General features: G+C 35.4%; 1 protein-coding gene across 1 annotated transcript in view; it reads left to right on the top strand.

Moving 5' to 3' along the window:
- CRPPA (CDP-L-ribitol pyrophosphorylase A) overlaps window positions 1-27,713 on the top strand; it is a 123,919-nt gene that overhangs the window by 48,651 nt on the left and 47,555 nt on the right. The window contains exons 5-9 of the mRNA XM_075706150.1: window positions 4,131-4,176; window positions 17,253-17,350; window positions 22,070-22,153; window positions 22,936-23,028; window positions 27,443-27,571. Coding sequence (XP_075562265.1) covers window positions 4,131-4,176; window positions 17,253-17,350; window positions 22,070-22,153; window positions 22,936-23,028; window positions 27,443-27,571 — 450 coding nt within the window. The remainder of the gene's footprint in view (window positions 1-4,130; window positions 4,177-17,252; window positions 17,351-22,069; window positions 22,154-22,935; window positions 23,029-27,442; window positions 27,572-27,713) is intronic.

Raw genomic sequence — 27,713 nt, 5'->3', positions numbered from 1 at the left:
ATTACTCAGTGTTATAAATATTTATAAGTTCTATTATAAATGTAGTTACTCTATAACTATTTATAAGACATTTAGGATCAGGGTGGCAAAAAAGGAAACAGAATGACACTATCAACACCACATTTTCAGTTTCTCTGTGCTTGGCACCTTTGAAACAGAAAAACCTCAAACGTTCTGGGGCAATATCCTATTAAATAAAGTATAAAATCATGTAACAATATAATTGTTTGAGTTTAATATAGATGTGTGTGTATAATGCAGATGAAAACTGCATTGTAAGAACATTTTTAGAAGATTGATATGCATTTAAAGACTTCATGCTGATAGTGCAAAACATCCTCACCATTTCTAGAAACAACAGGTTATTTTCTAATCCTACAAAAATATCCCATACAAAGGAGATCTGTGTGATACCTTAGTATAACAGAGCGAAATACTTCATTAACCTATAACGCACTGCTTTTTGTGTATGTGCGATCATAACTATTGTATTTGCTTGGTAAAGAGTTATGTTTTGCATTTAACGTACAGTTTTGTAAATCTGAAATGTTCAGCAAGCTAAATCAGTTTGAAGAAAACGTTTGAACATTGAATGGGAATAACTTTGGGGAACTTTTAAAAGACCATCTTCCTAGGTAGTGAAAAGTTGCAGTCTGATAATTGAGAGAGGAGGGCACACAGGAAAACAAACAAACAAATGCTTGTGTGATGATTTTGCAGCTTTACTAAATAGATATAATAGATTCTTTATTATACAGAAAAGTAGAGAAATGTTTAATAAGTGAGACTATTATGCCTTTGCCAAATAAGCAGATGATGGTTTCATATTCCATGATAATGAGGTATTTGTGTTGAGTTTTAGTATTTGGGCTAGCGGTATTCTGGATTGCAGCAATAACGTTCAGAAAATCTTGGAACAATAGATGCTCAAGAGGACAAAATGAAAATTAACGTTGTCACATGAAGAGAGAGAATCTGAGTAGTTAGGAGCCTGTGAGTTTGATACTGATCAACAAAAGGGTGCACTGCTACAGGCAGAACTTGATTAATAAAGAGTTAAGGGACTAAAGTAATTGATGTCAACCAACATGGAATGTACTTATTTTGTGAAATTTACTTCCAATCCTTTTTTACAAGATTATAGTCTTGGCTGATAAAGATGGTAGTGCTGATACAATATATGGGTGGCAGAAGTTTGACTTGTTACTGCATGGCATCCTAATTAAAAATAGGATGACTGTAATTGCACTAGTCCTCATTAAATAGATTAAAAATTGTATAACTGATAATTCTCACCATATACAGTTCTGTAGAAGCTGTTATTGTCTCTAAGCTATTTAACATTTGTCTGATAACCTTTACAGACAACACAAAGATTTAAGGATTTGTAAATAAAAATATAATTGATCAGAAGTAACCTATAGATAAGGATTGCTTGGCAAACAATTTAAACAAAAGATATGCTTTTCATTGCAGCCAAATATAAAGAAGTGTTGTTAGAAACAAAAAAGCATAGGACATATTTAGACAATTGGTCTAGGAAGGCAGTGACTTTGAAAGTGGTGTAGGAATCACAGAGGATAGCAAGTTTCTACTGTGGGCAAAATACCTTATGTCAGCCAAGGATGTAGAAACAAGAATATGAAATTAGAGAAGAGATGTTCTAGTGATACAAGTGCATCTAGAATACTATGGTCAAATCTGGACTCAAGCTCTGTACAACTGTTGACAAATAGAGAAGGTTCAGGGAAGAGCATGCAAAAGACGACTAAATGGTAATTTGATAAGTCTGTAGGGATGTAGCTTAGTAACGTGATATTTAAAAAAGAGTGAAATGGATGACGTAGAAGATCTCTCTTCTGCAAAGTGAGAGAACTCCTTTGTGTCATTTTTCTTGCTTGTTCTTTTTCCACTGTGATTTCTGCACCTCACCTGGGCTGCGAGAGTAGAGAGTGCCATCTTACTTTCTGGTATAGAGTGGCAGTTAAAGTATTCTTCCCAGTTGATTTGGCTAGATCTGAATTGCTTCCGGCTGGGGTGAGCCCAGAATGCAAATCCACTTCAGTGAAACTAGAGATAAAGCAGTATAGCTGCGCAGAACAATAAACTGTTGTGTTGACTAGTTAAACAAAAAGTTGTTTAAAACAAATTCATACTATAACAATCAATGGTTAGAATTAAACCAAAGGTTCTCTGTCATGGTTGCCTACCTTTTGAATAAGTCTCATCTAAATTGCAAGAACAGCTCTTAATCAACACAAAATCCAGACACATTATGAATATCCATACCTTAAGAGAAACTTTGGTTGGATTTAGCATCTTATTCAATATTGAAAGAGGTTTAGAGAATCCCTCCTTTCCTGACTGGTAAGGGGTGGTCACCTGTGGTAGTTGGCAGGGTTTTTCTCTCTGTCAACTTTACTGTTTTCATAAAGCTTATAGGATCAAAGATTATGAAAGAAATATATATGGATAGTGTGATATGGTCTCAGATGATTTATTCCTCTAGGAAACCACCCTAAAAAATATTTGCTGGTGTCTGGCTCAGAATTTCAGAAGTGATTTTAAAGGTTCATTCTTAATTTTTTATTATTCTGTGCTGTTTTCCTGAAGACTGGGCCTACTTTATGAAGTAACTTCTTTTTAAAATCAGACTATTTAAAAATACTTCTGCCTCTCAGATTGTGAACCTTGGAGTACATGAAACCACTTTTGACAGAGCTTAGATAGTCTTGTTTCTTGAAAGGTTTTTAGGTGGCAATCTGTTACAGGTTTACTAAAAGTTCAGTATAAAAGCCTTCTAGAAACAGGTAATTAGAAAGAAACCTTGCAACAAAATTGGTCACTCAATAATTCTTTATCCTTAAATTTAAACTCAAGACATTGATCATTGATTCTTCCCAACAGTATGTAAACTCAGACACCTAGGATTTCTTAGGCTAGATTCATTCTCTGGCTGCTTCTCCTGCAAGACAAGCTGTAGGGAAGTAAGTTAATTTTTAATTTTAGAAGATTATAATTACTTGGAGAAATGATGAGTAATGAGAAAGGTAACATTATTCATCTCTCTCTGACTACAATACACAGCTTAATTTATGAGATGGAAAGGAAAGTGGTTACAAGAATCCTTACATTAAAATCAAATAATAATTTACTTGGAGACTAAAATGCTAATACCTACAATGCTGTGTTTCTGATGTAAGATTTACTTTGCAGCACTAAAGCTTTTAGAATCCTATTTGGTCCATCTCAAAAAGAAAGAGAAAAGTTATTCAGACTCTAGAGAAACAAATGCAGAAAATCCAGTAATATTGTATTTAACATAAAAGGAAGTTACAGTAAAAAGAAAGACAAATACGTAGGAGTTATTCTTATATCAGTTTATGTCACTGCATGTTATTGCAAAGACATTGCTGTTAATGCCTTGGGTAGATGCCGTCTTTAGTTTTCTGTTATTTTATTTGCAAAGCTTAATACTGGAACTGTCAACCACCATGAGGGTTCAAAGGCAGATATGATGGGTGTTTTCTGCAAGTACCAGGTAAATAGTCAGCATCTTACTGTGCATCTAACTTGATCTGACTAATGTCTTCAAGTAGATCTTGATGGTTTTTAATCCTCTGAAAGCTCATACAAAGCCTACTATAGTCTCACTGATTCCCACTGATTAATTGGACTCTGGTTAACAGTAATAGTCTTGCACTACTGAAAAATTACCCCTATATGAGTAAAAGAAATAACGAGGCTTCTCCCTGGCTGTCATTTTTATGATCACAAGTCCTATGAAAAATGAATCTATTTCACAACAAAATTATAGAGTAGAATGGATGTGTGAAAATAGGTGTAATATCATGTTTTTATGATTCTTCAAAGGGTTAAAAATAGTTTTAGATTTCAAATTACTTCTGAGCAGATCTAAGTATTTAAAAAAAGTTTCTCTCAACTCTCCGGTAATTTCTGCAATTTCTGTTCTCATGACTTGCCAGTGATATTTTACCAGAATTAAGAAATTGACAATATCATTTGTTTATGGTATTTCAGATGTAAAGAATTGCCTTCAGGGCATTATTTTATTGGTTTTACATTCCTTCCTGCTGTGTTAAATCTAATGAGGTTTGTCTGTCCTTTAGGTGACCTACAAGCGGGATCTGTATGCAGCTGAATCGATTATTAAGGGTATGTGTTTGTCCTTGTGGCTGTCAGTTTGCATAGTCCTGAGTCTAATTAAGAATCTTGTGTGCTGTAGTTTTAAATGTCTTTAAGAAAAGTTTTATGATGAATAAAATGTGCTTAGGCAAGTTGTTTTAGCTTGTTCGCTGGAATGCTTACATTACGCATTATTTACCTTTATTTACTTCTCTATTCTAAGAGAACCTTATAAAAAGCTGGGTATATTACAGAGTCAAACAGAGATTAATTTTGAATGTCTTATAAGGAATAAACATTTTTTTTTCTTTCATTTGCAGTTCAATTCTGAATATGTTCCATCTTTCTAATCTAAGTAGTAGACTGAAAATTAAATATTAACTCTTTAGGGCTCTTTACTCTTTTACATATAGCAACTTGTTACATGAATTGATATAGCAATTATATGACATTGAGGTAGTCCATTAATTTATAAATACTTTGAACTGTTTTTTAACCTTTTCCTGTACTGGTAACAGGGGTTTCATAGCAGTTTAACATAAAGACTAAGTCTAGTCTTTATCTAGATTGACTCAATCTAAAAACAATGTAGAAAGGAAGAACTCTTAAGTACTGTATAATGAACACACTGATGGTTATTGTAAACTGATAGGCACCAATTCAGGGGACTCTTGCTTGACTCCTTGTTGAGAACTGAGGGATAAAAGCCCAGAAACTGATGAAGAGAAAGAGACTTCCCTTTGGATTAAAAACATCTTTCCAGAGAAAAGAGTGTCGTTCCTATTTAAGAAAAACAGAGCAAAACCCATGTCCTATTAGGGCATGGTGAGTGGCTGGCTAGTGGTTCACTTTGGTGGCTCATGTGTTGTTACAGGATCCAGTGTTGCCTTAGCTTCTGGTTTGGGTAAATTAGACCATGCCGAGATCAGCTCTGTCACTGTAGACAAGCTAGAAAGCTTAAACAGACCTCAGATATTGCTGTGGTATTATGCATGCTGCTTCTCCAGACTACCTGACTGCATTTTTCAGGCATGTATCAAGGAGATAGGGCTAGGGAAACCTTGGAAGTTCTGGTTTTGACAGGGAATGGGCTCTCATCTGCATAGCTGGAGGCCTGGAATTTTTGAAAATCTTGTTTTGAGTAGGATTCTTAGAGGTCCCACACTCCTCTAGCTTTCAGTCTTAGGATTTCCAAACATACTAAAGACAAGAAGGTGGCTGGGAGTAGTCAGCATGAATTTACAAAAGGGAAATTATGTCTCTCCAACCTGATAGCCTTCTACAATGAAATGACTAGCTTGGTGAATGAGAGGAGAGTAGTGGATATGGTTTGTCTTTATTTCAGGAAGGCTTCTGACACTATCTCCCATGATATTCTCATTGACAAACTGATGAAGTACAGACTAGAAAAGTGGACAGTGAGATGGATTGAAAACTGGCTGAACTGTCAGGCTGAAATAGTAAAGTCCATCTGGAGCCCAGTTAGTAGTGGTCTACCCTAGGGGTCAATGCTGTGTAAAATCTTCACTAATGATCTGAATGATAGGGCAGAGCACACCCTCAGCAAGTCTGCAGATGGTGTAAAATTGGGAGGACTAGTTGATAGACCAGGTGGTTGTGCTGCCTTTCAGAAGGACCTTGATAGGCTGGGGAAATGGGAGAACAGGAGTCTTATGAAATTCAGCAAGGGGAAGTGCAAACTCGTGCACTTGGGAAGCACCATTACAGGCTGGGGGCTGACCAGCTGGAAAGCAGTTCTGCAGAAAAGGCCCTGGGGGCGTCCTGGTGGACAACAAATGGAACAGGAACTGGCAATGTGCCCTTATGGCAAAGAAGGTCAACAGCCCCCTGGGCTATGGTAGGCAGAGCATTGCCAGTAGATCCAGGGATGTGATCCTTCCACTCTGCTCAGCACTGGTGAGGTCGTATCTGGAGCATTGGGTCCAATTCTGGGCTCCCCTGTGCAGGAGAGACATGGTCATACTGGAGAGAGTCAAGCAAAGGGCCATGACAATGATTAAAGTAGTGGAGCATCTGTCGTATGAGGAGATGCTGTGAGAGCTTGGACTGTTATGTATGGAGCCAAGAAGGTTCAGGGACTCAGCAATGTGTATAAATGCCAGATGGGGCAGAGTGAAGAAGGTGGAGCCAAACTCTTCCTCAGTGGTGTTCAGCAAAAAGAGAACAGGCGATGGACACAAACTGAAATATGGAAAATGCCATTTATGCATCTGGAAAGTCCAGAAATTCTTAGGATTCTCAGGTTTTTTTATTACAAAGCTGAGAGGTTGGAAGGGACGCTATCTGTCCTTGATTTCCTAGGAATCGTTCGTTCAGCTGAGATTGCCAATATCAGCATCTCTTGGCTTATAAATGCCATTTTTCATCAGCTTTTATTGATTACTGAAAAGAATATTGCATGTCAGAAATTACTTGGATTGATATTGTCAGAACAGTATTTTTAACTTATTCAAGCTTATCGGAAGTTCTGAAAATGGGGGTGTGATCTGACTTAAACTGGAAAAATATTTTCAAAATATGCACTTTCTTCATTTTGTCCACTTATTTTTTGATAGCTTTTGGATATTTACAAGCTTTATGCAAGCAGAATTCATTCTGCCATTAAGAGTTTTTCACAAATAAAATCTAGATAAGAAGTTCTTGAGTTGTCCCGGTGATTATCAAAGGGTTGTTTTTTTTTTTTTAATTTTCTGAAACTCTTGTGCTCTTGGAAAACTACATAGTAGTTTTCATTTAATTTTAAGTGATCTTTCCTTGGATACAACAATTCAGTTTGAATACAAATTTTAAAAGCTCAGTGTTGTGGTTTAGCTCATGTTGGCAACCAAGCACCACACAGCTGCTCACTCACCCTCCCTCCTGGTGGGATGGGGGAGAGAATTGGAAGGGCAAAAGTAAGAAAACTCATGGGTTGAGATAAGAACAGTTAATAATTGAAATAAAGTAATAACAATTGTACTAAAAATTGTAATGAAAAGGTGAACAATGAGAGAGAGAGAGAAACAAAACCTGGGGTGGGGGACGGTGGGGAAACAAGCGATGCAACCGCTCACCACCCACCGACTGATGCCCAGCCGGTTCCCGAGCAGCGATCGCTGCCCCCCAGACAACTCCCCGCAGTTTATATACTGAGCATGACGTCATATGGTATGGAATAGCCCTTGGGTCAGTTTGGATCAACTATCCTGGCTGTGCCCCCTCCCAGCTTCTTGTGTACCTGGCAGAGCACGGAAAGCTGAAAAAGTCCTTGACCAGTGTAAGCAGTACTTAGCAACAACTAAAACATCAGTGTGTTCTCAATGTTATTCTCATACTAAATCCAAAACACTGCACTATACCAGCTACTAGGGAGAAAATTAACTCTCGCCCAGCTGAAACCAGGACACTCAAATATTGTTATTGTGTTTGTCATATGAGCAAAATTACTCGTAAGGCAAAAAAATAGTTAATAGAATGAATCAGTATGCAAAAGAGGGATTTCATGGTACAGTATGATGTAAAATTAAGCAATGATTTTTATCTCCTTGATGAATAGGAATTGGAACTAATACTTCACCTTGAATGATAGATCAATGGAAAAAAGGGAAGCTTCCTATCTTTGCGAAGTGCAAAAGTGATTATATAAAAAAATGAAGTTCTTTTTTTCCAGTCTAAATATAGGTCCCATTACACCATTCTCACTGAATTCCTAATTCTAATAGAGTGCATGCTTTTACAGTACAGACTTCTTTTCATTTTAAGTATTATCTGTAATTTTAAGTATTAGCGGCATAGCAGAGACTGTCAAAGAAAAATTCCCTCTGATGGTTACGTTAATAAGGAAATGTAGAGAGCTGATTCGGCTGCTCGGATGTGCTGTTTTGTTACACTATTTGTAAATATTTGCTGTAAAAAGAATTGTACTTCTGTTAGTCAAGCTTGCTGAGTCAGTAATACCAGCATAAAATTATGTAAATACCATGAATCAGCTCAGTGAATGTATTGTGTTGATCATATCTTAACAAAAGGTTCAGTATTCAATTTGGAAAAAATCTCCGCAAACTCAAAGTTCTATGTTAACTTTTATCTTATTTTCCTTTTTCCTGTGTATTTTTCATATTTATTTACCACGTATGTTTGCAATATTTAATGGCGATTTATCAGTCATTACTGGATTAAGTAGATCCATTTTCATTTCCATTTTCCTTGAACTTAACTGTAGACCGTACTTCTTTTGTAATATAAAGGCCAATTTATTGAACTGTATCATTCAGTATTACTCAAATATTTAAGAGTTATTAAGTTCAGATGTCCTTCAGGATATACTGAGGGTGTGTAAAGTTTAAAGGAAAAGAAAAATCAAAACCAGTGCTGATTTATATTTTTAAAAAGTTCTTGTCCATCTTCTTGCAGTGTATTTGATCCCTTGCTAGATGTGTTCTTCTGTAGTGGTCAAGGAGAAAGCCAGATGGACACCTTATGTAAGATATGTTGCTTTATGTAGCTAGAGAAGGAGTCAGCACCCTGCTCCTGTCATTCAGCTGTCCAGTTTGCTTATGCCTCCTTCCCCACATATCCCCATCATTACAGAGCAGCTTTTGCGACAGTGGGAACTGAGTCATCACGCTTCTTGTGGGGAAACTAGAAATAAATACAATGTGAAAAAATGGTTTCTGTGCTCTCCCTCTGCTGCCCTCTCATCCTTATAAAGGCAACTCCTTGTGTTCTTTTCAGTGCTATCCTTTCTTCTTTATAGATTATTTAAAAGAAAAACAAGTAGACTGGTAATATTTTGAAACATTTTGCTTAAAAAATGTTTTTATAGTATTTTATGCTAATTTTATGTAACACATACAGCTGTTTCATACAAAAAAATTATAAACCTGAAACAATACTGCAGCCTTCATGCAAATGAATTTCCATGTTCCTGTGTACATAAGGGCTTCAATAATCTTGTAAGTCATTAAAGAAGATTAGTTATAATTTATTTAGAAAATGATAGCTTTCTCTACAACTGCTTGAGTAGAAAATGAGGATGCAGCTTATTCAAATGAAAGGAGCATTTACTAAGTTTAACTATTTCTGTTTATAACTGGAGCAAAAATGCTGTAAGTGACCAGTAGTTCTCTTCATAGGTACATATTTTACACGTGTATTTCATCACGTTATCATATTTTTTGTTTTCGCTAAAGCCAATACAATCTTTTCCAGCTGTTGGTTATGATAAAAAGTTTATGTAGCTTAAAGTAAAAATGAAGAGCTTCATGGTGGTAAATCAAGCTAATCCCTTACTTGATCTTTACTTATCTAATGTTCTGTTACTGTGGCAGCATGCAATATATCTGCTTCAGTAACCACAGTAGACTTTATTATGCCTGGTCTGTATGAAAAACTACTTGAAGCTCATTGAAGTTTAGATTTGCTTTTTGCTGCATTGCATGAGTTCAGGAAGGGGAAGCTGTACGTGTTCTTTTCTCCTTATGCAAGCAGTATAATGAGTCCTCCATAACTAATTAGGACACCCCATAACAGATTTATCTTACGTAATTAATTATCTTTAATGGAGTTCTGAACAGACAGTTAGCTCTCCAAGTCTGCAGTTTGAGAGTTATGCCTTATCTATTCTGTGCCCTTCAAAAGGTTTCAAATACCAGATCTTCAGGTTGATATAACATGACTTATTTTTGTAGTGGGCAGTTGAGTCATGTAAATGAATTAGGCAAGCATTTTATTCACAGTTCATACCACACTTAAAGGAAAGCATATTTAAGGGGAGAATATATTTTTGTCCTATTGAGCATCATCCTGTTGTACCCCCAAGTTGCATCATTCAGCCTTATGGTTGTTAGTTTTACAGAAGAAATCTTAATAGCTGTGTTCTTCTGTGTTGTGCTGTGCCTGTGGGAAACCTTTAAGGATAGGTCACCTTCCAGAATGGCAACCATCCTACAAGCCAAGACATGCTCAGTTAGGCCTTTCCTACTATCTGAATAATTGACTGTATCACAGCGTCTGCTTTTCTTGAGAGTTCAGAACCCACTGCACAGTGCTATATGAAGTGCTCCTATTTGTTATTACCCTTTTGTGCTTTCTCCCACAACTTTAGGTAGCTGTCCGCTGTACGGTAGCTACTCATTGCTGTTTGTGAGCTTCTGTGTTACGGATGTGCTAGTGTCACGGAAGTGTGTTATTGACAGAGATTGACAGAGAAACAACCACTGCAAGAAAGTGGCATGCAGTGTTTCTTCTGATGGTTTCAGTAACAGTCTCTGGGGAGAGAAAGGACCTTCTGCTGATTCTGATCGGTTCAGAGATACAGACTTGGCTAGTAGAAGTCCCCAGTGTACTAATGTGTTACTCATGGCTTGCACAAGACCCTCGTGGTGGTGGATTTTCAGATACTGTTTCCCCTTAAAGGCATCCTCAGGGACGGGTTTTTCTGGATATCTACCTCCTCTTTTTTCTTTCCTTCCCTTTTCCTTCTTTGGGATGATGATGAGATGCTAGAAACTCCAGAAAGGCACATTTATGGTAGGAATACCTGCCTTCCCATGTGGAATTTACTATCTTTTGCCTTGTTAAAACCCCTTTCTTTTGCTTGACACTGGCTGCTAGTGTGTCTGTAACCTTGCTAAGCATAGCTGGCAGCAATCTTTCCTACCTATATGGAGAAGAGGATGCCTCTTCCTGACACTATATATTGCTATGGGTATAAATGGTGTTACCCATGGGATGGTGGTCTACATGATGGTTCTTCTTTGTGTCAAGTTGTTGAAGAGGACACAGGACTGAAATGCAGCATTGCGTGCTGGATAGTAGAGTCCTGTATCACATGCTTGGTGGATTCAGACTCCAGGTTCAGGCCACACTGAGTGCCTGAGGGTGAAGTCCTGCATGACACTGTAAGGCTGGGTTGCAAGGCACTAGTTCTTAGCATGCCACCTTGCATGCTGTCAAGGTCCTCTGGAGATGTCTCAGAAGCTAAACGTATGGGGCTGGGAGGGTGTAGGGTACTAAGGGCACTGGCCTCATGCTGTCTGCCCACTACTGTTCCAGTCTTCCCAGCTGATTTCTTTATTATTAAGTGATCCAATTTACTTTGCTGGATGCACATTTTATCACTGGATGAATTCAGCAGTGATGAAGAACAACTGAGTGTACACATTTAATTTTGTGACTACAGTTCCAAATTTCATGTCGTCTACAGTTATATTTATTAGTGACTGAAACTTGGTTTCCTTCAACTTCAGAAATGACAGTTATCTTTTCTGTTAGCCTGTTAGTTTTATTTAGAAAATCCATTTAAGCTGTATTAACAATACTTGTTTTGATGAGAATTATGCATCCAACTGTTCCCTTTCTGGTTTCAAATAGTAATTTTTTTGCCTTGAAGTATGAACTTCAACAGATCTTTAAATACTTGAATTTTTATGCTAGAATATTAAGGTTACACTTGTGCCTCTAGACAGTTTTGCTGAGGAAACAGGTTCCTTGTGGTTCAGTTTGATGTGTTATTTTGCTATCCTGTTTATTTTTGAGGTACTCTTGCATTTCTGTCTATTGTCTATATATTAAATTATAATTCTTTAATCAAATTAAATACAAGAAAAATGGTTATGGTAATATGTGTTTGGCAATTAAATGATGTCTGAAAAAAGTACAGTTAATCATGTGATTATAATTATGAGACTGCTTCTTTAGTCAGTTATAATACAAATGTAATTCTACCTAAGTAACAAGTCCCAAATGTTTCATAGAAGCGCAGCTAGATTTTTAGCTGCTGGCCTAATGAGACATAATAACTGACAAATTTCAGGTTGCTAACCTTGACTCAGGTGGAAGTAAGAAAAACATACATGCATACATACATTTTTGTGCTTTAGATATTTATATGTGTGTATATCATTCATATTCAAGGCAATGCAAAGAAACACTTCACTAATGTAAACAGACTAATGAGTTATTTATCTTTTGAGACTGTTTTCTTAAAACATGTCTTATTAATTTGCTTACTTCCTCAAGTCTCTTTTACAACCGTATTATGAAAGTCTGAGTCCCAACATCACTTGTTTTATAAACAGTAAATTTAATGCTTTTCTTTAGTTAAGCAGGTATGAACTTGTAGAGTATGCAGACAAAGTGGCACACGCCTATTTTTAATAGTCTTGAAGTAAGAAAACATCGTCTTACAATAAGGGTGACTCATCTAGAAATGTAGTTAAGATCAGGCTAATACAAAACATCCTAAAAAATTTCCATTAGGACTACTGCCCTCAGGGTAGGTATCTTTGAACTCTTGTTCCAACATGTAAACTTTAAATGGTGCTTCTCAGTAGAAGTTTGTAACTAAAGTTTGACTGACTTTCCTCCTTTTTCTTTTCTTAAGGGCCCTTCTTCTGCAATGACTTTTTCACAAGAGCGTGCACTTGCAGACTGGATATTTTGCCCTCACATTTGGCTAAATAAATACCTGCTGATATAAATGCAATTATGTTTTGCAATTGCCAAGACAAATATTGTAATGCCTTCAAACTGTTCATGACTGTTGGGAGCTACATACTAAGTTTTGTGTTATATGAAGAACCCATGTGACTTTTTATTAAAAAAAAAAAAAGACATAAGCCTTGTTTATCAAAGGACAGATATCTTACTCGAGGGAGGCTGCATTTTCATGGGCACACTCATTAACCAGGGGCTGTTCTCTGCTGCGAGGCAAAGAAATAGACTGGCAGGTGGGGAGGTAGTCCTCAGAATAGTTATTGTCAGGTGAAAATAACCCTCTTCCTTGTCTTCTACCACAAAATCTTCCTCTCTTTCTTGTATACTAATATTGGTAGGGGTGGTGTCAAATTTGGCTTTAGTTTTTGTGGCTACAGAGAAATGTGGAATGGGTAAACAAAAAATTGTTAGGTGTTTTTGTTACCTGTGTTATATGAATAACAATTTCAACTCATTCTGTTGAGCATGAATGAAGTAGATGCTTGGCAGCACTTATTTCATTTCTGTTTTGTAAGTGGTAGAAACATCTCTGAGACACTAAAAATGCCAGGGAGAGCCATACTGAATTTCCAGACCAGTCAAGCCATTGCTGTGTAGAAAGTGAAAATGGAATTCTGATAAATTAATTTACTATTCTGAATTCACTGCAAACTTCAAAAGTATTTTGATGAATAGGATGTGCTTCCAAAATAGTAGGAACTGTAATGACAGACTAGGAATGGCATGGTGTGAACATATGTTTACAAAAACAAGTGTATGTATACACATCTATGTGCAATTAAGAGAAAAAATGTATGTCTGTAGGCTAAAACCCATTTGCCATTCAGATGCATTTTTATTCTTATGGTATTAATTCCCTAGGATATGATATTTATGAACTTTATTCAAACAAAGTATTATTTTAATTGCTACTTGTCTGTGGCATGCTTTTCAGGGTAAACTTTCAAGTCATTCATTAGAGTACACTTAATACATTATATAACTAAGGTAGTTCCATAAACATGCACACATTTTAATTTATAATTTTGGGTGAAACCTAGGATAAAGACTGTAACAGGTGTTACTGAATAATAATGTGATCTAAAGCTTTCAGGATTTAAAAAATTTAAAATTAAGCTTTCTGCTGGAGAGAGAAGGAGGTTTAATGGAACAAATTCTGAAATCCTGTATCAAATTTATCTTTAATAAAGAAAATTCCTACCCCTTTTCTGATAGAGAAATGTAATGTTTAACCTAAGAGAATTAGGCAGTGTAAAGTTTTAACTATTTTTAATTTTATGCAAAAAATATGCTCTGAGTGGATGTGAAATGTGATGCAGTATGGGGAGGGCTACTTCATAATCAGATACAGCTGGAAAGAAGCCGAGAGTAAATGGGAGACATGTATTGGGAAGAGGAGGTTTCCAGGGAAATAATAAGTTTAAAGTAAGTAGAGGAAGAGGAAGCCAAAGCAAGAGAGAGATTTTGATAGGCAATGTAATAGCGAGAGGAAAAAAAAAAAGAGGTTGGGCAGATGAAAAGGAAGGTGTGATGTGAAAGTAGGGAAGAAAAGTAGAACAGTGGTGCATGGTGGGAGGACAAGAGAAAACAGGCAAAAACTGAACCGGGGGAAGTTCCAACTCAATAAAAGGAAAAACGCTTTCACCATGAGGACAGTCAAGCAGTGAACAGGTTGCCTGGAGAGGTTGTACAGTCTCCATCCTCAAAGGTTTTCAAGTGCCAGGGGGACGAGGGGCTGAGCGACCAGGCCTGACCTCATGGGTGATCCTGCTTTGAGTGGGAGTTTAGACTAGAGACGTCCTGCGGTCCCTTCCAGCCTGAATTATGAAAAACAAAATTTTGTTAGCTGAGCATTAAAATTCTTTGTGACATGGCCATGACGTAGCTTTCCAGAATTACTTGTTTCGTTCACCCAAACTTCTGAAAACCAGGAATGAAATGCGGAACGCAGTTAGCTTTACTGGTAGCAGAACTCCTGCAGCCCGTGGAGTTACGAGCCAGCGCTCCAGCTGTGCTCACTGGGTTCAGTGTGATTGCACCGAGTGAGGGCGAGCTCCATCGGCTTACCAGAGGTGGGACACAGGCAGCCCTGGAAAGGAAGGCTCCACTCAGCCTTCCTTCCCACAATACAGCAAAGGTGCAAACTGTCTACATTAACATACAGATCTTTTTGGCCACTTGAAACAGTTGGGATTTAAATGGAAATTGAGTTTTAAACCTCAACTAGAACAGAAATGTTGCTTTGATGATTTTATAAACGATGATTTCCTAGACTTCCTTTATTAATTTTTCTTGATCATTTTAAAGCCTGCAACATCTTTTCAATGTGTGTATTATCATTACTTTAATTTTTTCATACTTTATTAATACACTTTCCCCCTATAACATTACATTCCTCCTCCAGATTAAAAATACATTTTTTCACACTTCATTTAATTTTGCTTTCTTCTTTATTAAATTCAACCTGTGAATCTTAGTCACTTTTTTGGTAGTTGTCTCTTCTGTCTCATTTACATTACAGGAAGTTATAGGTTTAAGGGGGCTGGGGAGAGGAGTGAGGTTGGCTTTTACAGTTGCAGTCTTTGAGCAGCCTCTTGTGAGGTTACTTTTGACACTTGCTGTTGATAACTGCCTTCTTTTCAAAAAGAACTGTCTGAGCATAAGTTATGGTGCCTTTTTGGATTCCACAGCCTTCTTCCACATGTGGATTTTTGTAATAGCTCCAATCTGACCTTCTTCATTAAATTACTTAGTTCAGTAGAATGTTAGTTCTTGAAATCTGATATGCCAGTCTGGTTTATTATGTACATCTATCTTGTATCTGCAGTGTATCTGCATTCCATGTACAGTACTAAATTCAAGTGGCTCTTGCTCTGATTTCAATCTACCCACTGGTTTCTTTCTGCTGATAAGAAATTAATTCAATATGGTTTCCCATTGACCCATTTTTTAGACTGTAAAGTTATTCTGTATTAAGTAGAAGCCAACTTTGATGCATGTTCAGTATATTTTTTTGCCCAGTGAATCTATGGGAAGATAATTTCTCCCAGAGTTGTGGTATCCTGTGATTTCCAGTCCTGTGAGAACTGGCCATGCATTTTTTTAATTCTCGCTTTCATCTGGTTGTGATGGTTTATAAGCAGATGTTTATTGTTCTCTCTCTTTCTTCCCCCCTCCCCATTCTTGCTAACTTAATACAAAGCCAGTTGCTACCACTATTTTTGTTGTCACGTTATAAATATTGGACATAATAAATGCCCATGATTCATAAAGTCATTGTAATTACCTTATGGGATCCTCAGTGGTTAATTCACTTTTCCTGCTCACAAAAAACTGTTTAAAAATCACAAGTCACTTTCCAATAATGTTAACTCTGCAGCAGCTTTAAAATTAACTTTCAGGTCTGTATGTCTATTTTTGTAAAGAAGTCTTTGAGTTTACAATAGAAAGGGAGATGTTTACTTAAGTAATGCATCTGATTGAACTTATTGTGTGGTATGTAGTTATAAAAAAAACTTTCCACATGCAACAAATATGTATATTCAGACTTGTTTGAAGAGCAGTTAGGCCATATTTTTACAATTTCTTTTATGTCTTTCACTACTAATTGATTTTGTGGTGGTGTTTGGTATATTTCTGTCCCTGAAGTTTCATTGAAGTCTGCTTTAAACATAATTAGACTTTACATTTATGAAATTTCTAGCTGCTTATGGAATAGCTACCCCAAAGACATTGGAAATCTTACGTTTTGGTCTGCATATTAATTCAACATCTAAAGAATAAAATCCTGAATTAGAAGTGAGAGTTCCAGACTTGATTTATTTTGATTTGTTTGCTTGAAGAAAGGAAAACACTCACTGAATCTTGAAACCATAGTCAGTATCAAGAGAAAATACTAATTTTCTGAAATACTTGCTTTATGGAGCAGATCAGGCAATAACTTGAAACTGTTGTTCTTGGTATCAACAAAATATTGTATTTTTTCCTGCACCAGTAAAAGATCTGAGAAGTTCACCATACCAAGATCCTTGTCACTGACTCTGCAACTTTGTTGATATTGAGATGAACAGTTATATCTGCTGTCTCCCTGAGCAGTATCTTCAGTACATTTTTTCTTTTTTTTTGGCTATTATGTGGTATATATTGTTGGGAAGAGAATTTGTGCTATCTCCTGGGGTTATTTGCTTTTCTCAATATTGCTGACACTGCCTTTAGTGATCTGTTGAAGGGATAAGTGGTGTGAAGTTTTAAAAATGTTATTTTCTTGGTTGTCATCTAGTGTCAGTAATATGGGCCCATGCAAATACCTTTTCATAGAAGTCCCTTATTTAAATGGGCTTTGGGGACAGGCCTTATGTGATGTTTTCATCTTGTACAAAATCTTATAAAATATAATACAGATTTTATATTTAAGATGTATGTTACGTAAATTATGCAGTTATATTAACTGTGCCTTGAAATAAGTAATCTTAAAGTTAAATTTACAGCTGTTGAAAAGGTTCTGTCAAGAGACAGCAGTATATGGATTGAAGGTGATGTTTAGCAGATTAGCAATTTTGATTGATTTATCTTTGCATGAAATACTAAGGTTTTTTTCTTGATCACAGACAACCTATCACAACAAGTTTGTGTTATTACGAATGTGAAGGAAGCTGTTGCACAAGTAGGTTTTCTCCTTCATGAATCTCTGGAAAGCCAAATAAAAGTAAGTACAACTCTATGGCTGTAAACTGTATGATTAATTTAATGTTTCTGGTTGTCGCAACTCGTAAGAAACGGTCTAAATAATGTGAATACAGAAATGGAGACCTCCTGTGTCACTGTAGTATTTATTACAAGGGATTAACACCAGGTGTAGAAGTTACCAAGAAAGAAGCATCTTCTGCCCAATTACGCTGTAGAGGGGGATCTTACAGATCCTCTTAAAATATATATATTAGATTAGAGGAGAAATTGGATCCAGACAACAGAGAGGCCATTTTCTTTAGATTTTATGAATTCAGTAAGCCCAAATTGTTACAAATATGTTACAGAGGAAATGCTTTTGTTACTTTGAAGTCTGAATTAAAGTCTGAACCAATTAAAGATTAAGTTGTATTCCTGCAGAGCTACGAATGCAAAGTCAAATTAATCAGCCTTTTTGCAGAGAGAGAGGGGTACATTTCACTCATAGCGAATGCTCATCGAAGCCTTTGCTGTAGGATATTGATGGAATTTTCTCCTGGCATTTAACTATCTTTTCCTTTTTCATTATTCCTACTAATAGAACTATCACATATTTTCATTCTCCCAAAGGTGATTAGCATTTGGTAATTGCTTAAATCTGGACTGATCTTGGGGTGATTCTTAATTATATTGTATGTGAAGATATCAGATCTTTCTATTACCCAGAGAAACAGGCAGGGAATAGCTGTTTAAAAATACAGGTTTCCCAGTTTGCATAATGTTACTTCTGTAATGGTTTTATTCATGTCTGTTGATCTTTTGCATTGTGTGCTTAATTAATAGTAGGATGTTTTTCTGTAGCAAACTGTATTGCTATGTTATATCTAGAAATGTCATTTGATATTGTACTTAACAGTTTTTGTTTGGAAAGAATTGTATTTAGTATGGAAAATCATGCTTTATATCTATTAAATGTCTACATTTAAAAGTGCAAAACATTAGCAGAGTTGAATAAGATCTTGTCTTGTCTGAATAGCTGTATAATGGAGCATAAGTATGTTTCCATTTCACTGATACCAGATCCATTGCTATTTTTCCTTTTTCCTCTCCATTTAAACTATTCTCCAGTTACTAGGAAGACATCACTTACCCATATTAGAAAAAAAGTACTTCTTTAAGTGTTGACTTACCTATATATATATATATAATGATTGCATGTAACCACTTTAATCATACCATAAGAAACACTTCCAAGCCAGTAAGAAAAGTTAAAGAATGCGTTATGTTTGATGAGCCAACACTGTGACTCCAAACTTAGCAACCTCAAATCAGACTGGCAGCAAAACTAGTTAAAATTTACAACATGTTTCCAAATTGTCATTGCAGAACCATTTAATTGTTGGGTTGGTCAGGCACCTGAACCTATGGTGCATTTGAATAAAACACATGTAAAATGACCACAAACAAGGTAATGAGGGCATAAAATGAAGGGATTTCTACTGATATGGGACTGATCTAGTTGATTTCTAGCACTGTTCTCTTTTTGATTCCATGTTGACTTTCCTCATAATGAAGTTGATAGAAATTTCTCTTCAACACTTTCAAAATGTTCCTGCAAATTGACATGTACCAAAGAACTCCATCAAGATCCCTCTCTTGTATTATTCCTTGAAACATCCTTAGTCATTCATTTGATGAACCCTTAGATTGAAAATCTATAAAAACTAATATTTATATATTGAATGTCTTGTTTTTAAACAGTAAAATCTCTAAGAGTTAATTTTTAAGCTTACCAATATACAGATCTTCTATATTTGAAGCACCTTGGAAAGAATATATCCATTGGCCTATGATTTCTCAAGTGAAGCACGGTAACCTTGTGAGAGAGAGATTTGGCTATATACAATGTGATAATTATTTTAAGCAAGTTAAACGAACCGCACTGAAAGTTGGGCCTTTTCAAAGGGCTAATTGGAGGATAATTGTTCTAAATAAGACACGAATTGGGAATCATTCAGTAGGGTACATGTTATCTGAAATTTAAACTAGTATTTTAACATTTCAGATAGTTTTGACACTCTAGTTCTTAGGAGCAGCCATATTTACTTTTAAGATATTTGCTAACTTCCAGATGCATCCTTAAAGAATCCTTAAAGAACAATTCAAAAGAAATTTTGTTAGAGGGATTTCTGAGAGAGACTCCAATAACTTGATAATGCCAATAACGGGGGAAAAGACCTAAAAATTGAACTGATGAGATAAAGAAAATGAAAATAAAAGCTTTTCTAAAAAAATTAAGGCAACAGTTATTGCTTGCAAAGTAGTTTAAGAGTAAGTATTTTCATCAGTGTTACTGTAAACTGTATAACTAATGAATGAATGTTTTGCAGCTCTCTTACTGTGAACAACATTAGTTGAGTCTTTCCTTAAGTTTGTTATTTAGCCCTTTCTTTTGAAGCAGGCAAACCTAAATGGGGGCTGAAGGTGTTTTCTTCTGTGGCTGGAAATTACATACTCCTGCTTATTCAGTGACAAGGTGCTCCTGTCACATGCAGTGTAATCAGCTGGATGAAGTTGTGTGTTATTTTTGTGACTGGATAAATATCCACAAGCAGTATAGCAAAATATCTGGTTGTTTTCAATTTGGAAGAGAACTAGTGTTTCTCTAGTAGAAATTCACTAATTTCTTAATCATTGTATTGTCCATCTGCTGGACTGGAATTCATTGTGATTTTAAATTCTGATGTAATTTAACTAACTTTTACAGATTCCCAGTGTCCTGGTATTTTTTGATTTTACAAAAGTAGATGTTGAATAAAGTTGAAACTTCAGCACAGGGTATCTGATAAGTAGAAAAACATTAAAGAAAGCATATTTATTATTCCTATCTTCATGTTCATAAAAACTTAGATCCCTGCTTCTTTACACTAGCTGAATATCGATTGCTACAATGACCAGAAGTGATTAAGCAAATCCGTGTACTTTTTTCTATTTAAACATTGAAACATTATGTGGCAAACACTTTTTACTGAGGTGGTATTTTCATGTAATTTTTGCTTTCTCAAGTAGCTGATAACTTTGATTAATAATAATTTTAATTAAAAAAAAATTTTGCGTAGGATACTAACATGCCAAATAGAGTAAGAATTAATTTTAGTTAATTGATGAGATATTGAAGCTTCTAGTTGGGCAACTGTACTTACTTTTCCAAGAGAGAAATCTGATTTAATTTTTGCTGGATAATATGGCTGCAAAACAAAGGCTCAGTGTACTGCTTTATCAAATTGTTCAAGTTAAATCAAAACTCTGATACACTAAATTAATTTTTAAATGTTCAGGAATACTTAAGCATCATGTATTGTAATATCTCAAGAAAAAAAAAAAAAGTAGGCCTTCTCCCTTGAGTCATGTTCCATTTACCTTTTGAAAAGATTCTGGCATGCAGTATGCTCCTGTTCATCTAAGTATGTGCAAAGTTGTAAAGGTACTGGGGATTTCTGATTTTACTTCTGCAGAAGTTCAAGCCAGGAGAGCCCTGGAGTATTACATTTTTCAAGTATTTTAAGTAATTCTTGCCTTCTGTGATATTTTTTTTTTTTTTTAAAATCTCTTTAAAATATTAACATGTCAACTGTTTGGGGCTGCGTTATCAAGTTTTCAGCCCAAATTGTTTCTCAATTCTTTAGTGCATAAATATCAACTTTCGGGTTTCAAACCACCTTCCTTTGCAAACAAGTTAGCTGCCCAAGTATTAAAAAAATAAATACAGCTTCAGATAACAGCGCAAAGCCTTCTTAAATGTTGTATTTGGTACTTCTGTTGGATTGTGGATTAAGTGACATTTCAAGGGAACACAGCAGTGTATTTCTTCGGTTGTTTGCTGCTATATATAATATGTCTTCTGGGCAGAAATAAAGCTCATTTGAGCAGTGGAACAGTGAGGTTTGTTGGTTTAAGCCGAAACCAGGACATAGAAGAAATATGAAGATTTTTTTTTGCCTTATTTTCAACGGGTTTTTTTATTGGCTTTAAAGTGTTATCTTCGCTTAGGGAACAAATTCCCGTTCTACTGCCTGGTTTGCTGTTTTACTTAAGGCAATCCTGAAGTTGATAATGTAGTAGAATCTACTTTTTATTTTAGTTAGGATAAGATAATTTCTTAACTGGTGTTATATTTAAAGGTTGCAAAATAAGTATGTCTGTGATTAAGGCAGTATTTTAAAGTATGCATTGAGGAAATTATTTTTCAGGAGAAATTATAAATGAGTCTTGTTGTATGCAGAATCCTAGAATACCTTTGCACCTGGTCTTTCATACGTATGTCTTCATTTATTTTATTTTTAGTTGCACAGAGACAAAATATGTATGTATTTGAATATTATAGAGATTTTCTCAAAATTAGAGGTCTACAATCATTAGATCGTCTTGATCCTATGAACAGTGTTTTCATCTCTGGGAACAGTTGATGTTCCAGGCATCAGCGCTAGTGTCCGATACTTCGAGGGCTGTTTCCAGAATGGCTCCCCCTAGCAGTATGTTTCAGCAAAAACTTGCAGAAAACTCTGCAGGGTGTTGGTCTCCATGCTTCACTGTTGAGTCACCTAAAAATCTGAGCAATTTTTGATTCTTGTAGTGGAAATAATTGCCAGTTTAAAATCATTTGAATGAACAAACTGCCATAATGGTGGAAGCTTTATCAGATTGTTAAGGCTGAAGTCAAATTGGTGATATAGGAATATTTTTTTTTTTTTCTAATCAGGTTGAAGCTCTATCTCTAAGCAAAAATGATAGCCATCTACAAAACGTCTTTTCAGGACAGTGCTACAATTTTGTTTGCGTAAATGTAAGTGGTAAGGATGCATGCTTTTTGTTTTGCACTTAAACTTAGTAATGGTAAATAGTTTTTAGTAATTTACCATTACTGAAAAAAAAGTAATGGTAAATAATAATTACATAATTACATATTTGAATAATAAGTTGTTTGTTATTTCTATCCTCGTGGTGTATGCATTCTGATGTTTGGTGTTTCTGATGTGCGCCAAACTAGACCTTTGAGATATCGGTCTGTTCTTTCTCTCCTGGTTCTGCACTACCCTCAGTATCTTGTTAAACCAGCTATGACTTCTTGAACAAGAGGGATGCAACTGAAAGTAGTTTAAAATTTCCTTTCATAAATATTGTATTGAAGTGAATTGTCTCAAGAAGTGGTATGTCATATGTGTAGTCATCTAACTGTGCATTGCTACCATGGTCTAAATTAGTGTTTACCATTTTAGATACAAGCATGCCATGCAATCTGTATTTGGGTCCCTGTATGGGAACAGGAGGGTTTTAGATGATCATATCTGAGACCAGTCAAGACCCTTAAGCTTTTTATATGTGTGTGTGTATATATATCTTTCTTAAGGGTAATATGATTAATCTCAATTTTTTTTAAAACAGCTATAATTTTACCAGACAAAAGCATTACAAATATATTAAAACCAACCAACCAACCAAAACCACCCAAAACAACAAAAAAAAAGTGATGTATCTTTTTTTGATAAATAACAGATCTTTGAATTCCATTTTTATGAAATCATTGTTTGATGTTTTCAGTAATTCTAAAAATTTATTTTCATTTAGGATAAAAAATATGCCATTCAAGAAACCCAGCAACTAGTGGATATGTTGGAAAAATCAAATATTCCTCTCTTATATCCAGTTGTCCTTATTTCGGTAGGTAACTCCTGTAAGTTACTGTGGAAAGTATCTAATGAAATATTTTTCAATGTTAGACTAGGTTTAAACCGCTGCTAGCTCTGAATAAAATTTAAATTTGAACTATAAATTAGACTGTAAAGAGCATCATTTGCATTTCAGCAAATGTACTGCATGCTGTCAGGAAATAAACCATCACCAGAAAATGACGGTTTATTAGTTATGTATTTCTGTGAAAGACTCATTGTGGGTAGTCATATTGTACTGTTAACTCCTGCTTTGCTGTTGTGCTTCATCTCTGCTGGGGATGCTGCAAATGATGTACTTGGCTTGAATGCTCAGTTGAAAGAGAATTACGTGGCTTTATTTTTTTCTGTGCTGTGTGGTTTATTCAACGTTCTAAAATTATTGTTGCTTTTCTGGTCCAACTATTAAAAATTAACTTTGAAGTACTTTGCAATATAACTTTAATACATACTTTACCTACTGAGATGCTGTAAGACTGAAAAATCTATTCTGGTATGTGGCAAAAGTTTTAAAGTGTATTTTTGTCTGAAATTCTCATTATTTGAATATTGCTGCCAGAATAACAGTTCATGCGGACGACAGCTGAAGGTGTACATGACTTTTATTTTACTCAGACTGTTAAAAAGGAGAAAATATGAGTAGATTTGAAAGTCTCCGTGCAGTGTAACCGGATCCAATTAATTCTGTCATTATGTTTTCTGGCTTAATAGGTAGGGATGAGAAGTATTGGGTGGAATGAGTGTCATTAATGCCATGTGTCACACTGGACTACATTTATTATACTCTCCAGCAAGAACACAAGATAATATGTTGTGATTTTAAAATATAATTCTATATATGAAGCTCTTGAAAAAGGAATATATAGTTATTTTACACAGGGCCTGAATAGTTTCTGAAGTGCATAGTCTAGTGATCTGGAGGTAAAACTTGAGGATTTACTTCTCAATTTTAGGCTTAATCTGAAATTTAAGTGTTGGCATTTCATTATTGATCTCACAAATAAATGAGTTATCATGAAGATCAATTACTTTTACAAATGAAAAACGTTATATCCTTACCTTTGTATGCTGTTGTCTTGGAGTGAGCTACTGTGATTCTATGAACATCAATATTTAGCACTTTTTCTAGACCATCTTTTTTTCTTGACCTTATTTCTGAGGAAGTTCAGGGTAGAGCTTTAATTTTACTGAATTTTCAAAGATAAATTATTTCGGCCTTTGATAATCAGAGCAATGACATGCCTCCAATTCTGTTGCCCATTTACAAGGCTACAGGATGTGTAGAATGTTCTTTTCTGGACTGAGAATGTTTTCATTAGTCCTTTATCAAGAATACAAAAACCTGTTTCTGTGTTAGATTTTGGGGGTGTGCAGTTAAACTTGGAATTGTTAATCAACGAGCTAATACTACAGGGTTAAAAGCAGGCTTATTTTGTGCCCAATTCGTAGCTAATCTCTACTCTGGACTTTGAATTAAGTCCTTTTTTTAGTGTGACACACGGCATGTGAGAGCTTTGTTTTAATAATTGTAGCTGTAAATATTATTTATGGACTTAATATTTCCTGAGAAATAGGTATAAATGCAAATAATGTTTACACATGATCACCATGAAGCTCAGGTTTTCCCCTAAGATACTAGATCTTGAAGTCATTGTAGAATCCAATATCATTTTTAATGAAAGTGTACTTGCTTGAGCAGTCTGCAGCATACACAAATTATTTAGGTGGACACCTTTTAAAATAGCCTCAGGAGAAAATGATACATTTAATCCTTTTACTGTACTCCAGATCCATCAGTTGTTCCTGGCAAATACTTGAAATTTCCCCAAACTAGACAGTGGGAGAAAAGTCTTATAACTGGGTGGAAGCAGTTGCTAACATTTAAAAACACGTATATTTGTTAAAAGTATCTTTAAAAAATGAAGTATCCTAACTATAAAAAGGCATTTTTTATGGAGTTACCACACTATCTTTTAGAAATACAGGAAGATAAAAATAGGAGGACTGGAAAGTATGTTTTAAATGACTAAAGAATTAGCTAAACAAATCATTGTCTCATATTCATCACTGGGAACTATTTAAGTCCTTTAAACTTCCGATCCCTAAAACTCATTACAGATGGTATGGCTGGGGGATAGAATCTTCCTTCAGCAGTCTTTAATTAAATTGAGTGTTGGGTGTCCTCTTCACTAAGGCTTATGAGCGGGATTCTCTTCAGCTTTATTCTTTGCTATATACTTCATTTAACATAAAACCTGAATGCGTTGTTAGTGAAAAGTCCCGTAAGACACTTTCTTTTGATGTAAAAGGGCACATCAATATTTCTCAAGCAAATGTGACTTAGAATTTTAAGCAATATGATGACATTTAAATGCATAGGTTTTAGGTACTAGCTGTATGGGAAACATTATTCTTTTCTACTCTCAAAAGTAAAACTGTTTCTGGTAGTGAAGAATTGAAAGGATAAATGATGAAAGCAGCTAACTGCTTCCATTCTAACCTCATAATCAGGACCAGTCTAATGTAGACTTTTGTATAATTGGAAAGTTTTTGTCTATTCTTTGATTTCAGGACACGTGTAACTTTTCATAACAATCTGATAATTAAGAGAATCGGTTTTGGTTTTCCTTCCAATGTTCAGCTTTGGTTGTAAAAATGACAGGTGTTATTATTGTGCCAGATTGTCTGTGTAACCAGTCTGGGGAGAATTATCCCAGTAAAGGGATGAGCTTGCACTGGACACGATACCTTCTGTCCGTATTCCCTCCTATAAATTGCCACAGATTGCAAAGTCTGTCCTTTATCCTGGTGCCTGACTGGAGATTTTTGTAGCATCTGTAAGCTGAAGCAGCAGTTGGACTACTGTACGTGGACATAGCAGAAAAGGGAAGATTAATGTTACAGGAGAAATAGGAAGCACAGAGGTAAACTTCATGCAATTATTTGTCTACATCAAACCAGTATCCTGTCCAACTCTGCTATAACCAGAAGAATCATATTCTTAAACTGACTTTACTCTTCTGAGTAATACATGATCACGTTTGTAGATGCTATGAATGGATATGATTTTTATTTTGTTGTTATTACTTAGGGATAGAAAGAAAGGAATGCTAGTACTTCAGCTCTGTAGTTGCCAGTATTTGCATTTCAGTACAAAAGTTTGAGAAAAATCTCTTTTTAAAGCTGTAAAACAGGATAATGGTAAATAGGTGGTAGGTCATGTTCTCTCAAAATAATAGGTTTTAAAATTTCTTGTAAATAGCTGTAAATGAACAGTACTTAGGCTAGTTTTGGGTAAAAAATAACAAAATAATGAGTGTTTGAAAATTAACTTCTGCCTGTGTAATAGAAGACAATAGCTTTGCTCCTGGTGGATATGCACTTAGACAGTAAACAGCTTTTTAAAAAGTGTTGCAAGGTAAAATGAGTAAAAACCTATTGTCTGTCAGGATAAATTGCACATAAGGTACAAAGGGAACTTGAAATAATTTTCCCAAGCACAGATCTCTGGGGCTACCTCTATATTCCTACCTCTCTGTGGTACTTACAGGTAAGTTTTATGTCAATGGAATCATTCAGCCAGGAAAATATTTTCTCTTTATTTAAGGGGAAAAGTATTTCTGCTACTAATAGATGCTGAAACTTTATATGTACTAATCATCATCCTTAATTTTGATTTCTACAGGTAATAGAAACTTTGTAAGTAAACTGATTAAACTGTGGAACATGTAGGCCTTGGGAAAGGGTTGAGCTAGTTGATACCTCCCTGGAGATATCAGTTCAGGTCCTGTAAGACCCTCCACGTTTGTGCAGCATCCCCGCTGGATATGAGACCTGCCTTTCCCTGCCCAAGAGCTCAGGATAGTCATATCCCTACCTTCTTTCGAAGTAATTTCTGCTTTCTAACCTTGAAGTGTTATCCTGAGATTAATCCAATTTAGGCAACTAATATGCGATACTGAAAAGGTAGTAAATTCAAAAGAAATCTTTAAAGAATGCAGTTCCATTTTGAAAACCTTTAAGATGCTTAAGAAAAAACACCTGTATTTCTCTAGTATTCTGATAGTAAAAAAAAAAAAAACTGTGAAAGTTAGAGCTTAGAAAAAAATGTTGTTTGTTTTCTGATTTAATTAAATATTTTTGATATGCATTTAGAACATTGTGTTCTGATGCGTTCTGGCGTATTGCTTTCGCTGTGCTTTGAAAAGAAATAATTTTCATGTCACTAAATAGATAAGTAGTGCAATTCAATAGTAATAGAAGCTAACTAAGAAAAACCTTTGTTAGCCTGTATTTTTATGTGTGCTTAGCACACAAAAATGAGAGACTCAAAACTGGCAGTCTGTTTCAGACAGACCATGGAAAAAGTGGAATCGTTTTGGTTTTTGTTATTCGTTCCTTTGCAGGTGCACTTGGATATTTCAGAAAATACTTCTTTTGGTATTGGGATGGAAGAACTAGCTAGGATCAAGAAATTTGCAAAGGAAGTGAAAAAGAAAAATATTTTGGTTTATGGTCTCCTTATCCAATATAAGGTATGTAATTCTTTTTCTACGGGCAAATTATCTTATTTTGTGATTTATATGATTAATGAGACAATCTTCATTTAAAACAAAATCAAAGGGAAATAAATATGACATGAAAGAGATTTTTTGGGAAGATTCTTGCCTGTTCTTG

Source organism: Pelecanus crispus, chromosome 2, assembly GCF_030463565.1.
Source record: "Pelecanus crispus isolate bPelCri1 chromosome 2, bPelCri1.pri, whole genome shotgun sequence".
In the NCBI taxonomy this organism is placed as follows: Eukaryota; Metazoa; Chordata; class Aves; order Pelecaniformes; family Pelecanidae; genus Pelecanus; species Pelecanus crispus.
This window is presented reverse-complemented; position numbering and strand designations above follow the sequence as displayed.